Consider the following 13,855-nt stretch of genomic DNA (forward strand, 5'->3'; position numbering starts at 1 on the left):
ATTGATGGTGAACAGATCAAAACACTGACAGAATCCATGGATGGCAGGCTTTTGAGTGTACTTGTGTAAGGCCGGAGACACACTGCAAGCGTGGCGTTTCTGCTGCGTGTCAGCCGCGGGGCGGCTGCGCAGGGTTTTCTCTGTCTTTGCACACCAGAAGCGTGTCTGACGCGGCGCTGCTGCTGCTGGGAAGCCCTATACTTCATGTTAAATATAAATATATTGCCTATTGATACAGCAAAGACAACGTCGGCAGTAGCCTATTGACCATATATATATTTGGCATTGACGGCAAAATAGGCTACAGAATATTTCGTTCTGTATTGACAGGTTTAATATTTCAAAATGATAATTGTGTTGTTTTTTGTTATTGCAAGTAGGCCTATATCTGCATTTATGTTAACCTAAAGACTTTCACACATGAAAATGTCATTTATTAATATGTATTCGTGTCAAAATGGCATATAAACTCCTTTTCCTATGCTGTTTTGCCTAGAAACGCTTCCAACACGCTCGCGTGTCGCGTGAAAAATAGGCGACTCTTCTATTTGAAGCATGCACGCGTTTTCCGCGCGGCTCGGACCGCGGCAAGCGCTAACCGGTTAACATGGGAGCCGAAATAAAAACAGACACGCCACGCAGCCGAGACGCTCACGACACGCTTGCAGTGTGTCCCCGGCCTAACCGGTCTTCGCTCTGCGTTGTGTAGGGTGGTAAATTAATGAGTCTTGGCATCAGGAATCACTCATGGCATATTTTATTTCGCCTGCATGAATAAAATAAAATTTTATCAAGCTGGAGAGTTCTGTGGCCTTCTTTCACAAGTTTGCCTCTCTTCAGTCGCATTTACCGCAAACTGAACTACATTTAACACTTAACTTCTCTCATATAATGAAATCAATAGTGCTCACATATTTCATTAAAAAAAACATCTGACATGAATTTAACAATAACATGAGTGAAAACATACCTGCATGAATAAAATGAAATTTTATCAAGCTGGAGAGTTCTGTGGCCTTCTTTCACAAGTTTGCCTGTTAGTGAAAGGCATTATTTTAGCCACAGAATTAGCCTGCTTGTGCTTAATGAATACTCTCCAAAAGTACTTGCTTTACATCACTCACACAAACTTCATACACATCTGAATAATATTAAAGTGCATTTAAGAACTAAACTGCATATTTTATTTTAGTTAACAAAGCTCATATAAAACTTTTTATACGGAGCTTCAATACAACTCACCTCTCTTCAGTCGCATTTACCGCGAACTGAAGGAGAGCGGGCGGAACCGGAACAAGAGTCTTAAAGGGGCCACGCGCCTTATTTAACAAAACATCAAATCACTGAAAAATGGACATATAACAATAGAAACATGACATCCCATTCAAAATAATTCAATAATAAAAGAATAAATGAAATGAAATATTAAAAGAATACTTTTCAGAATACAAAACAATAATATAAATGTAAAATAATTGAGAGAGAGATTTTGAGTGGAATTAAATAAATATTACACCCGTTACACTCGCAAAGAAAGGTGGCTATATTGGTCAATGAATTTTTTTTTGTTTGGTTTTTGAATGTCAGAAATGTATATTTGTGAATGTTGAGATGTTATATTGGTTTCACTGGTAATAATAAATAATTGAAATGGGTATAAATTAGTTTTTTGTTAAGTTGCCTAATAATTATACACAGTAATCACCTGCACACACAGATATCCCCCTAAAATAGCTAAAACAAAAAACTTCCAAAAATATTCAGCTTTGATATTAATGAGTTTGTGTTCATTGAGAACATGGTTGTTGTTCAATAATAAAATTAATCCTCAAAAATACAACTCGCCTAATAATTCTGCACTCCCTGCATGCTATACAAATAAAATTGCCTTGCCTTACCTATGACCTTAAAAGTGATCAACATCCAAAAAACTGAAAGAAACATGAACCAGAAAACCTGACAGCTAACCAAGCAGAACTTGAGAGAATATCAGAGGATTTTTAAGCCTCAGCCTTTGGTTTGGAGCAGATCATGAGGGAGATCGGTCAGATCTATGAATCCTGTTCATCTGTGGAGAAGAACAAGAAAGGCCTGCAGGTTCACTTCTCTTCTCTCCCGAGTCTTGCAGCTGAGATGATGAGCTCTGGATTTCCACTGGAGCTGATGGATGGAGATGCTGCTCATGTTCCTGTGATCTGGATCTCTGCTGTTCTAGATCAACTCATCCAGAAACTGGGAGACCAGAGAGTGTTTGTGCTGTCAGTGTTAGGGATTCAGAGCTCTGGGAAATCCAAATCAATGCCATGTCTGGACTCCAGTTTGCCGTCAGTGCCGAAAGGTGCAGCAGAGGAGCTTTCATGAAGCTGGTCAGACGAGATGAACACTAGAGATGAAGTTTGACTAGATTCTGGTTGTCTTCATGCTCTAGATCTGGCTGGAAGATCAACAAGAGATCATGACAATGAATTGGCCACATTTGTTGTCGGTCTTGGAAATATGACCCTGATGTTATCATGCACCATATCATATAGTCGTGAGGAGTTGTTACATATCAGGAGAATTACACCTGACAATTTGGAATTATTTGCCAACATTCCAGAGGATATACTGGATATAAACAACACTGGATCGCCATCATGGGGAAATACATCTAGCACAAAAAGACGGAGAACTGGAGTGGTCTCCAGGTTCAGGAGACGGCCCTACCGGCCCCCACTACCGGCACTGATCTTATCAAATGTGCGATCCCTTAAAAATAAAATGGATGAACTTCTGCTTTTAACACAAACAGACAGGAATTACAGTGACTGCTCGGCCTTCTGCTTTACCGAGACATGGCTGGATCAATCGGTTCCTGACGAGGCGGTAACCCCCCCTGGCTTCACTATCTTCAGAGCCGACAGGTCAGTCAAACTATCCCTCAAATCTAAAGGAGGGGGTATTTCTCTCATGGTAAATCAGCGCTGGTGTAACAATTCAACAATCCTTCATCGTCACTGCTCTCCTGATCTTGAATTCATCAGTTTGAAATGCAGACCATATTACCTCCCGAGAGAATTTGCCTCAATTATACTAATTGGTGTTTACGTTCCACCACAAGCTAACGCTAATATAGCCATTAGCGATCTCTCCCAACACATCTCGTCTGTTGAAAACTCCAACCCTGATACGTCTGTCATCGTGTTAGGTGATTTTAACCACACAAACCTGTCATCTGAACTCCCAAACTACAAGCAACAAGTCACTTGCTCCAGCAGAGATAGCAAAACACTGGATCACTGCTACATCTCTGTTTCAGATGCTTACCGGGCATTCCCGAGGGCTCCACTGGGGAGGTCTGACCATGCTGTGTTGCTCCTCATTCCGAAGTACAGACAAAAGCTTAAATCCGTTAAGAAAACATCCAAATCTGTCAGGTCCTGGTCCATAGATGCCATTGAAACGCTTCAAGGGTGTTTCGAATGCACAAATTGGGACATATTCAGTGCAGCGTGTGACTCCCTCGACGAACTCACTGATACTGTGACATCATACGTAAAGTTCTGCGAGGAAATATGCATCCCCACCAAGACAGTGACATTCTATGGCAATAAAAAACCATGGTTCTCCAAAGACTTACATCTCTTACGCAAAGAAAAGAACTGTGCATACAAAAGTGGAGACAAGAGTCAATACAGAATTGCTAAATATAAACTACGAGCTGCTATAAGGAGAGCAAAGCAGAGTTATGGAACAAAATTGGAACAACAATTTTCATCAAGCAGCCCAAGATCAATATGGAAAAATCTCAAGGACATGACAAACTACAAAAAATGCCCCATCTCCCCCCTTAACAGTGATCCAAGTCTCCCAGACATATTAAATAACTTTTATGCAAGATTTGAAAAACCTACCTCACCAGTCATTCCCCCCGACCCCATTTCAACACCACCCTTCTGCATTCAGGAGGATGAGGTGAGAACTACATTTAAGAGGCTTAAGATCAGGAAAGCAGCAGGGCCGGATGGGATCAGTCCTGCTTTGCTTAGCCATTGTGCAGCCCAATTGGCGCCTGTTTTTTCCACAATTTTTAACATTTCATTAAGCCAATGTACAGTCCCACAATGTTTTAAATGCTCCATCATTATTCCTGTGCCAAAGTCCTCAAAGATCACCTGCCTCAATGACTTCAGACCAGTTGCCCTGACATCTGTGGTAATGAAAGCATTTGAACGGATTATTCTGGCATACCTGAAATCCTGCACTTCCTTGAAGATGGACTCTTATCAATTTGCCTACCAAGCCAACCGGTCCGTTGAGGATGCAATCAGCATAGCACTCCACCATACCTTGCAACATCTGGAATCACCAAACACCTATACACGCATCCTGTTCATAGACTTTAGTTCCGCTTTTAACACGATTAACCCATTTAAACTCTTTACTACACTCTTGGACATGAACATTGACCCAGCCATATGCCACTGGATAAGGAGCTTCCTGTGGAAGAGATCACAGAGGGTGAAAGTTAATAACATAACCTCAGACCCTCTCACCCTCAGTACAGGAGCTCCTCAGGGCTGTGTTCTCTCCCCTTGGCTCTTTTCCCTTTATACATCGTACTTTAGATCCATGAATACTTCAGTGAAAATAATAAAGTATGCGGACGACACAACCATTGTAGGCCTCATCTCAGACAAGGATGAAACACAGTACCGCATGGTGGTGGACCAAGCTGTAAATTGGTGTTCGAACAATGACCTCCAGCTCAACACAGCCAAAACCCAGGAATTCATTGTTGACTTTAGACGTAGGCCATTTCCTAAAACACCAATACAGATAAATGGCAATTCAATCACCATCACTGACTCCTTTAAATTCCTAGGAACACACATTTGCAATAACCTGAAGTGGAAAACTAATACTAATCAAATCATTGCAAAGGCTCAACAAAGACTTTACTTCCTCAGACAGCTTAAAAAATACCGGATCAGACATCAGCTCCTTGTTCTGTTCTATTCCGCTATGATCGAGTCCATCATTACATCATCAATAACAGTATGGTATGGTAGCACAGATAGCCAAACAAAGAAAAAACGACAGCAGACTGTCAACAAAGCATCCAAGATCATAGGGAAACCACTGCCTTCAGTTGATTCACTCTACACATATCGGACTGTAAAGCGGGCAAAGGAAATCATCTCTGACACCTCACATCCAGCGAACCACCTTTTTCAGCTCCTTCCTTCAGGGAGGCGCTACAGGTCACTATCTACCAAGACCAAACGCTTCACAAACAGCTTTTTCCCCATAGCCATCAGGACTCTGAACTCCTCTCTTTAGTTTAGTTTTTTCCACTCATACACTACGCATGGTCATGTACCCACTGTATCTTGTATTATTACATGTTGTGAAGTGTATTGTCTATTTTTGTCTGTAATGTATGATGATGTAGAGCTTAAACATACTGTACCGAAAAAAAATTCCACCGGCATTGTCGTGTGGCTAAAATAAACAATCTATCTATCTATCTATCTATCTGATCGACATCTTTGGAGAAAACCCATCTGAGATGCAGGTGTAACCAATAGCGCTAGTATGCGCCGTATCTACTCTTTTCTTTATCCGTGTCAGGATACACAGTAATGGACCAGAATACTAGGTCCGCTACAGAGGGCAAGAAATACGGTAAATCACATCAATACAGAAACCAGACAGACCAGGAAAATGATTTTAGCCAAATGATTTTCTTAACTTGCAGGAAATTTAATAAATGTAGATGAAAGAAAAAAAAACTGTAAAACAAGACAATTATAACCACCAAATAAATGGTGTCTTTCCCTTTAAGAAATGTATGTTTGAGCTCCTTTGTGGTTATTTTATCTAATTATGTTTTTGTTGACTTTGTTATTGAAATGGTCTTTAATAATAATATTAATATTGATTTATTTAAATTATTGGGGCTTAGTTTATTTAAATTCTATGTAAGTTTGAGGTCTCTTTCTAACTTCTATTTTGGAGCTTTGTTTCCTATTACCTTGGCCGAGTTAGAACCCTTAACTCACACAGGAAAATACAATTGCAATAAACAGATTGCTTTGAGAGAAAAAAAAGACAGTTTAACTGAAAATAAAACTTGACAGTAATTCACTGCAGATTAACAGATCTCAGTATGTGCAATATAAAGAAAGGAAAAAAATAAAGTAGTCATTTGAATCCAAGAGATGAATCAAATGAATGCAAAGTCTCTTGGTGGACTCGTAGTGCAAATGGCTTGTAGTGTACAGTTCAATAGTGTAACGATCAGTTCAGTGCAATGTTTAGGCGACTGTAGTGATGTCCGGTTCGCGAACGAATCGTTCTTTTTAACCGGATCTTTATAGTGAACCGGTCGAACCAGTTCACCAAATCGAACTGAATCGTTCTAAACGGTTCGCGTCTCAAATCAGGGCTGATCCCACAAGTTACTGTAGTTATTAACTTTCTGCCATCAGTGACAGTCTTTCAAACTAGAAATAAAACGAATATCTTGAAGTAGATGCTGTAACTCCAATCGTTAGCTGAAGTGAGACATGTTTTGCTGAGAGATCTGATGAACTCACGAGCAGCTGATACTGAGCATGCGCGTGTAACCGAACGTAGCGGTTCTCGGCTCCTCGGATCAGCAGTACAGAATCAAAAACCGTTTCTGTCGGACACGTTCGATACAAGCGGGTAATCTAGCGCTCGGAAAGCGTTCCAGGGACTGCCATTGCTAACCAAGCCATCACCTGCTGTTAGCATCCCATTGACTCCCATTCATTTTTGAGTCACTTTGACAGTGAATAACTTTACATCTGAGACGTTTAAAGACTCCATTTGTCCATTGTTTATTTTGAAAGAAACACGACAATGCATAAAAGGCTCCGTTACCTTGTATCTTACACTATCGCCCCGCAGAAGCTGTTTTTGTAAAAATAGGCTAACGATTGCGTCATAACCAACGCGACTCTGTCGCACAGTTGAGAAATTACCGTATAGACCTGAGGAGACGCTCGCAGGCAATCTTTAGCTGTCTATGAGACAGTCGGGGGGACGTGGAGACATAAAGTCTGATAAAGTCAAGGGAGAAGAATGGGGAGAAGCCCATAGTGAGCCAAAAGCAACGGGAGAAAATATTTAAACAACGTGATTCAGATTTCACTTTCCACAACTACTAGAAGACCTACAGCTGTCAGACAGGAGGCTCACGTCACATCTACGTCCTCAAGCTCAGTCTGAGCCGGCGCAGTTCGCTCAGCCATCAGGAAGTGAGCGCCCCTAGGTTGACTTCATTATTTCGCCGTTGACGTCAATGGGGTCGCTCGGTCCATTTCTTTTTCGTCTATGGTTCGATACTGAGAACCGATGAGCCGATGAGCTGCGCCTGCCTGTTATTTGTTCAGAGGAACGAAATGCAGGTTAAGTGTATTTAAAACTATAATCACATTTGGAAACATCATAACAAAGCTGTCACTGTATTATTTTAAAGTTTTAGAAACAATGGATTGTAAAACGGTGAAATTAAACATTTATTTGTTTTATCAATAATGCATGATATTTTCATGAACAGCTTTTATCTTATTTAATTTCTAAATCGATACACATTTTAAAATGTAATCAAAACAGTAGGTTTGATATAGACTATTCAGCTTGCAGCAGTTCACAGCTCAGCACACACACACACACACACAGATACAGCGGTTCTCGAGTCAGATCGACCGGTCACAACGGATCACCAGTACAGAATCGAGAACCGTTTCTATCGGACACGGTCGATCTTTCGGACATGTTTGATTCTGAGAACCGGTGAGCTGAGATACTGAGCATGCGTGAGAGCGTCGTAACCGAACTGTTTCTCTCGGACTGGGACAGCTGATGCTGATAATACATGAGCACGGAGGTGAACGCTGAGCATTTGTGTAAGTAGGCCTATTATGTCAATGTAAGTTTATTTAATCGTGTAAAACATCAGAGTTTGCACGACAGTGACAGTCTCTCAAACTAGAAATAAAACTAATATCTTGAAGTAGATGTTGTAACAATCGATTCAGTTCGATTTGGTGAACTGTATTTAGTGCTGTTGCAAAACATAAATGAAAAAATGTTTCCAAGATGATGATGATGACAATTATAATTATTACTATACTAAGTTTTGATTACAAATACTTTATATGGATGTGTTTGAATGTATTTTCATCCGCCGGGATGATAGAAATGACGTCATTATGTAAAGACGTAAAAGAACCGGTGATCCGTTTTTTTTAACCGGATCATGGAAACGAACTGTCCGAAAGAACCGGTTCGCGGAAAAGAACCGAACTTCCCATCACTATTATCCTCCTGAGCTTTGATTCGTCATGTGACTCTCATCTCCACTGTGATTGGTTGTCAGTGTATATCAAAGGTACATCACAGATATTAGCATTTCAATAGGTTGGTAATTCAACATTATTTCAGTGAATGAAATAGTTATTTACTGTAAATTTAACTTAAATCTGTAAAACCTAAAATGTTGCTACCGTATTTCTTACGGTGAAGTTCTGGCGACCACAGCTGCCGTTTGTTTTACCGTAAATGTTATGGGGATTTTTTACAGTGAACTCTTAGGTCGACCTCTTGTATTGAGCCGTTGATTCAGGGAACAGTGATTATTTAACACACACTCCACTCCAAACGCCGTCTTCCTTTCAAAAATACATTTAGTTTATTAAACACAGCCAAGCATTTCTAAATTCAGTTCATATTTCAAGAAATTAAAATCCAAGACAAAATAACAAAGTGTTCAAAAAACTGTACTCACCCTGCCACAGATTATTTTTATGCTTTTCTTTTTCTTTTTCTTTTTAATTTATAAAAAGTTGTAGTTTACTGACCCATGCTTGAGACGGTCACACCACAGGACAATTCTGAGATTGGGCTCAAAAATGTAAAGAATCAAAAGACAAAGCAGTTTTTATAACAACAGGTCCATAAGACAAATAAATGTTTAACCATTCACTGCATTTTAAATTATAACAATAATTAATTATTTAATTTGTACCACATCACATCAATAACCCATTAATCTGGAAGCAGAATCAGATTTAACTGTGATTTTCTGCTGTAATAATCAGTTTAACTGGTAAGATCCTCAGAGGGGAAGTTCTGCAGCCATTACCTAAGATTGGAAAGACAGTCTTAGTGAAGGACGTCCTGAATGTGAGTAAATGTGTGTTAGTTACAGGATCAGAGAATGACACTGTTCCTCTGTCATAGTCCAGCTGAACTCTCACACGCTGAAGCTTCACTTTAACAGGAAAGGCAGTGTCGGGTTGATCTGGAGATTGTGAGAAGTATTTGCTGTTCCAGTGCCACACACGCCAGACATTAGACTTGAAGAAATCCAGTCCCTTCCTTTGGCTTGATGCTGTGGTTATTCCAAGACCCCAGCCTGTACTGTCACCGACCTCCACATCCCAGCAGTGTGTTCCTGAGTTAAAGCCCTCAGATCCCAGGACACACAGAGACCTGTCAAACCTCTCTGGATTATCAGGAAGTGTTTTATCTCCATCACTGAACGACACACTGGTCAGATCAGACGAGAGTGTGAGCTCAGGATTTGCTGTGTTTGGATCAAGAGTCAACGGAGCTGCAAAGAGAAGAACATCAGATTACAGGATGAAATATGATCAGAAATGTAAATATAAAACACATAAATACTTTCTATAAATCCTGCTATCATGACAAATATTATTATTATTAATATAAAAGTTATTGTTATTACTGTAAATATATATTAAATTATTATGGGATATCCTTCAACGCTTTCAGAATCTTTTCTTATTTCAATGATTTTGTTTCTATATTTTTCAGATATATTTTAATGACAGCATATTTATTAATCAAAAATGTATTATTTTATTCATCAAAATAAACAGAAACATGTTCAAACTTTGCTAAAAGTGATTGTTTTGAACAGGTATTAAATAAAACATATTATTTTAGCTAAAGTATTTGTATTAATACTGTGCCTTTTGCCCCATGTGTGGCCCTCGTCACCTCATACATTTTAAATATTTTTTAATAAAATAAACCACTTTTATGATTTATTTTTACACAAAATCTGTTGCTCCATAAATGTTCAATACAAACCTGTATATTTTTCTGTATATCATACACTATAGGAAAGAGATCATGAATCCTGCTATCATGACAATGGTCTGTCAGTTTCTGTCAGAATGGATTGAGGCTTCAGGTTTAATATCATATTCAATAAACACTATTGTATCCTAATACATAAGCAGAGACCATGAGGAACAGACTTCTGTAGTCATTATGAGTTCACTGTATGATCTGATGATCTTCTGAAATACAGTTCAGATTCACTCAGAAACTCGAGTGATTATTAAATATATTTCTATCAGATGTTAATGTTGTGTGTGTTTCTATCTGAAGGATGTTTTGCGCTGGTGTCAGATCTGCTGAGACTCACTGTGTTGGACAGTTTCCAGCATCTTCTTCCAGACTCTGGACCGCAGGTTACCCAGATAACGGGACACATCAATCAAAGCTCCAGAACTCATCCGTGGATCCGGCTGTGGGATCTGGACTCTGGAGGAACATTCAGGAGTCAGAACTGCAGTGAATTTGAGTTCAGATCCACTGAGAGAAGAGATACGAGCAGCTCACTCACCTTTCCATTGAGGCGTTAAAGTTCTGGAAAATATAGAGTTTGAAAACATGTTAATATCTTATCAAACACTCTCATTGTCAGTGAGTCTCAAGTTGTTTTATGCTCAAAGAATGAAGCCAGATTGATTGGTCACCTTTAGAAACGAGACGTCATTGGCTTTCATCATCTCCTCCATGTCTCTGATTGTGTGTGAAAGAGCTGAGATGTGTGTGTTCATCTCCTCCAGCTTCTCCTTCATCCTCTGCTTCTTCTGCTCCTCTTCCTCCCTCAGTGCAGTGATTGTAGCTTCTTCTTCGTCTCTGAGAAACTGATGAAGCTTCTCAAACTCTTCTTTAATCTGACGCTCTGTGTGCTCAGCTTGAGACTGAAATCACATCACATTCACTTCAGTCAGCTCTGTGTGAACACACACTCCACTAATGTCAATAATAAACTGTGTGTGTGTGTGTGTGTGTGTGTGTGAATGTTGAGTGTTTAACTCTTTACACATCCTCACCTCGATGTGGTGGATTGTTTTATTACACTCTCCTTTCATTTCTTCTCCATGTTTGAGCTTGTTTTGTAAGGACGTCAGCGCTGTATTAAATTCCTCCTACAGGTTAAGATGAAAATCTGTGAAACTGATGAAGCTATAAGAGGTTTAAACATTGTGTGTCTGGATGTTTTTATTGTTATATTAATATTTTTTTTGCTGAATGTGTTAATCTCAGAAGCATTTGTGCCTGAAAATGGCAGGACATAAAGAAATCACGTTTTCACCAAACAAATTAGTTTTTTTATTGCAATGGCCAATTCTTAATTATTAGATCCATGCAGTTGCAAATTTGTGGTTGTACAAATGCAAATACAGGAAGTGAAAGTACACTATATTGCCATAAGTTTAGTGACACCTGCCTTTACATGCACATGAACTTTAATGCCATCCCATTGTTAATCCGTAGGGTTTATTATGGAGTCGGCCCACCCTTTGCTGCTCTAACAGCTTCAGCTCTTCTGGGAAGGCTTTCCTCAAGGTTTAGGAGTGTGTTTATGGGGATTTTTGCCCATTCTTCTAGAAGCTCATTTGTGAGGTCAGGCACTGATGTTGGACGAGAAGGCCTGGCTCTCAGTCTCCGCTCTAATTCATCCCAAAGCTGTTCTATCGGGTTGAGCTCAGGACTCTGTGCAGGCCAGTCAAGTTCCTCCACACCAAACTCCTCATCCATGTCTTTATGGACCGACGCTTTGAGCACTGGAGCGCAGTCATGCTGGGACAGGAAGGGGCCGTCCCCAAACTTCCCACAAAGTTTGGAGCATGAAATTGTCCAAAATGTCTTGGCATGCTGAAGCATTAAGAGTCCTGCTCTAGAGTCCAGTGGCGGCTGCTTTACTCCACTGCATCCCACGCTTTGCATTGCTCTTGGTGATGTAAGGCTTGGATGAGCTGCTCCACCATGGAAACCCATTCCATGAAGCTCTCTCCGCTGTTCTTGAGCTCATCTGAAGGACACAGAAGTTTGGATGTCTGGAGCTGTTGACTCTGCAGAAAGTTTGTAACTTCTACACACTGTGACCCTCAGCATGTGCTGACCCCGCTCTGGGATTTTAGGCCTAACAGTTTGTGGCTGAGTTGCTGTTGTTCTCAATCGCTTCCACTTTGTTATAATCCCACTAACAGTTGAGCGTGGAATATTTAGTAGTGGGGAAATGTCAGGAATGGACTTATTTCACAGGTGTCAGCCTATCACGGCCCCACGCTTGAGTTCACTGAGCTCCTGAGAGCGACCCATTCTTACACTAATGTGTGTAGAAGCGTCTGCAGGCCTAGAGCTGGAGTTATACACCTGTGGCCATGTCTACTAGTCTATTGTATACACAATTAGTATGTGTGTCTGTTTAGCACTGTATTTATCACATGAAATGAGAGACATTTGTCTTACCTTGTAAGTTGAAACCACTTCACTGAAGGGTCTGAATGTGTGTTTGGTGTGTTTCTCTGAGACTATGCACACTAAACACACAGGCTGTTTGTCCTCCAGACAGAAGAGTTTGAGTTTCTCACTGTGTAAACTGCAGATCTCCTCAGACTCTGATGAACGCCTCTCATTTCTCTCCTTTATCAACGATTCACACAAGTTTTTTAACGTGAGATTAACTGGAGGATCACCTCTTGAGGATCTTCTCCTGCAGACGGGACACTCCTGAGTTTCCTGAGTTTTCCAGAACTGTTGTAGACACTCTTTACAAATACTGTGACTACAGGACAGAAAAACAGGAACCTTGAAGATTTCATAGCAAATAGGACAAGAAAGCTCTTCAGTAGATTTTGAATCCATTTCCTCGTCTTGTAAAAGATCCGATAATCTACAATTTACTTTCACTTTCTAATCTTTGCTTTGAAAAGTTAATAATTACAATAAAAATCTAATTCAGAAAAACACAATAATCCTAATATAAAGTGTCCTCTGTTCTTCACAGCTCTGACTCGTTTCAGCTTTCAGTAAAAACGAAAGTAAGAAATAATAAGACTGGTCTCTTCCTGATAGGGTTTGTAAGAGGGTGGAGTTTCTGGGGTTACATAAACCACTAAATCTAGTCACAAGTTTTCTTTCTCACAAGACATCTTTTTTTTCTTTAATACTTAATAACTTTAAGTCAGTTACATAAACGTGTACATTGACATAATTTGATACCAAAAACCCAAAACTGATTGTCCTTTGATGAACTGCTAGTGTCTCTAATATAAGACTGTCTCATCCTCCAGCTGTAGAGCTCATGATCTCCACTAGGGGGCTCTCCTCCAGACTCTTGTGCTGTCTTATCATGGACTACATTACCCATAACCCACTGCCTGGACTCATTATGCTCGATTATTCAGTTGTGTCTCATTAAAATAAATGGAGTTCAGAACTGGTCGATTCTGTGGTTGGCAAAGAAATGGATTGTGAGTGGAGCAAATGATGGAAGGAAGTGACGTAGATAGTAGAAGGGATTTGGATATGGAAGGAGAAATATTTGATCGAGGTAAGAAGGGATCTAGAAATGGTAATTGGACAGTAGTAGAAAATAGGAAACTAAAGAATCATTGGTGTCCTGTGTTGGGTACGGATAGTGAAAGAGAAAACGGGGCAAATCAAAAGAAAAAGGAAGTATGAAGAAAATAAACTACAGAATCGGTGAGTGCAATAAACCCATTAAAAAAAT

At 39.9% G+C, this 13,855-nt stretch overlaps 1 protein-coding gene across 1 annotated transcript; it reads right to left on the minus strand.

Annotated features, from left to right (window-relative positions):
* Nucleotides 1–9,083: 9,083 nt before the first annotated feature.
* Nucleotides 9,084–12,987, minus strand: LOC137093065 (zinc-binding protein A33-like). Its single transcript, XM_067457763.1, has 6 exons — nucleotides 12,592–12,987; nucleotides 11,169–11,264; nucleotides 10,806–11,036; nucleotides 10,673–10,695; nucleotides 10,472–10,590; nucleotides 9,084–9,628 (listed from the first exon to the last, which is right to left on the minus strand). Exons 1-6 carry the CDS (start codon nucleotides 12,985–12,987, stop codon nucleotides 9,084–9,086), a joined length of 1,410 nt encoding a protein of 469 aa, XP_067313864.1.
* Nucleotides 12,988–13,855: the final 868 nt, after the last annotated feature.

Source organism: Pseudorasbora parva, chromosome 11, assembly GCF_024679245.1.
Source record: "Pseudorasbora parva isolate DD20220531a chromosome 11, ASM2467924v1, whole genome shotgun sequence".
Taxonomy (NCBI): domain Eukaryota; kingdom Metazoa; phylum Chordata; class Actinopteri; order Cypriniformes; family Gobionidae; genus Pseudorasbora; species Pseudorasbora parva.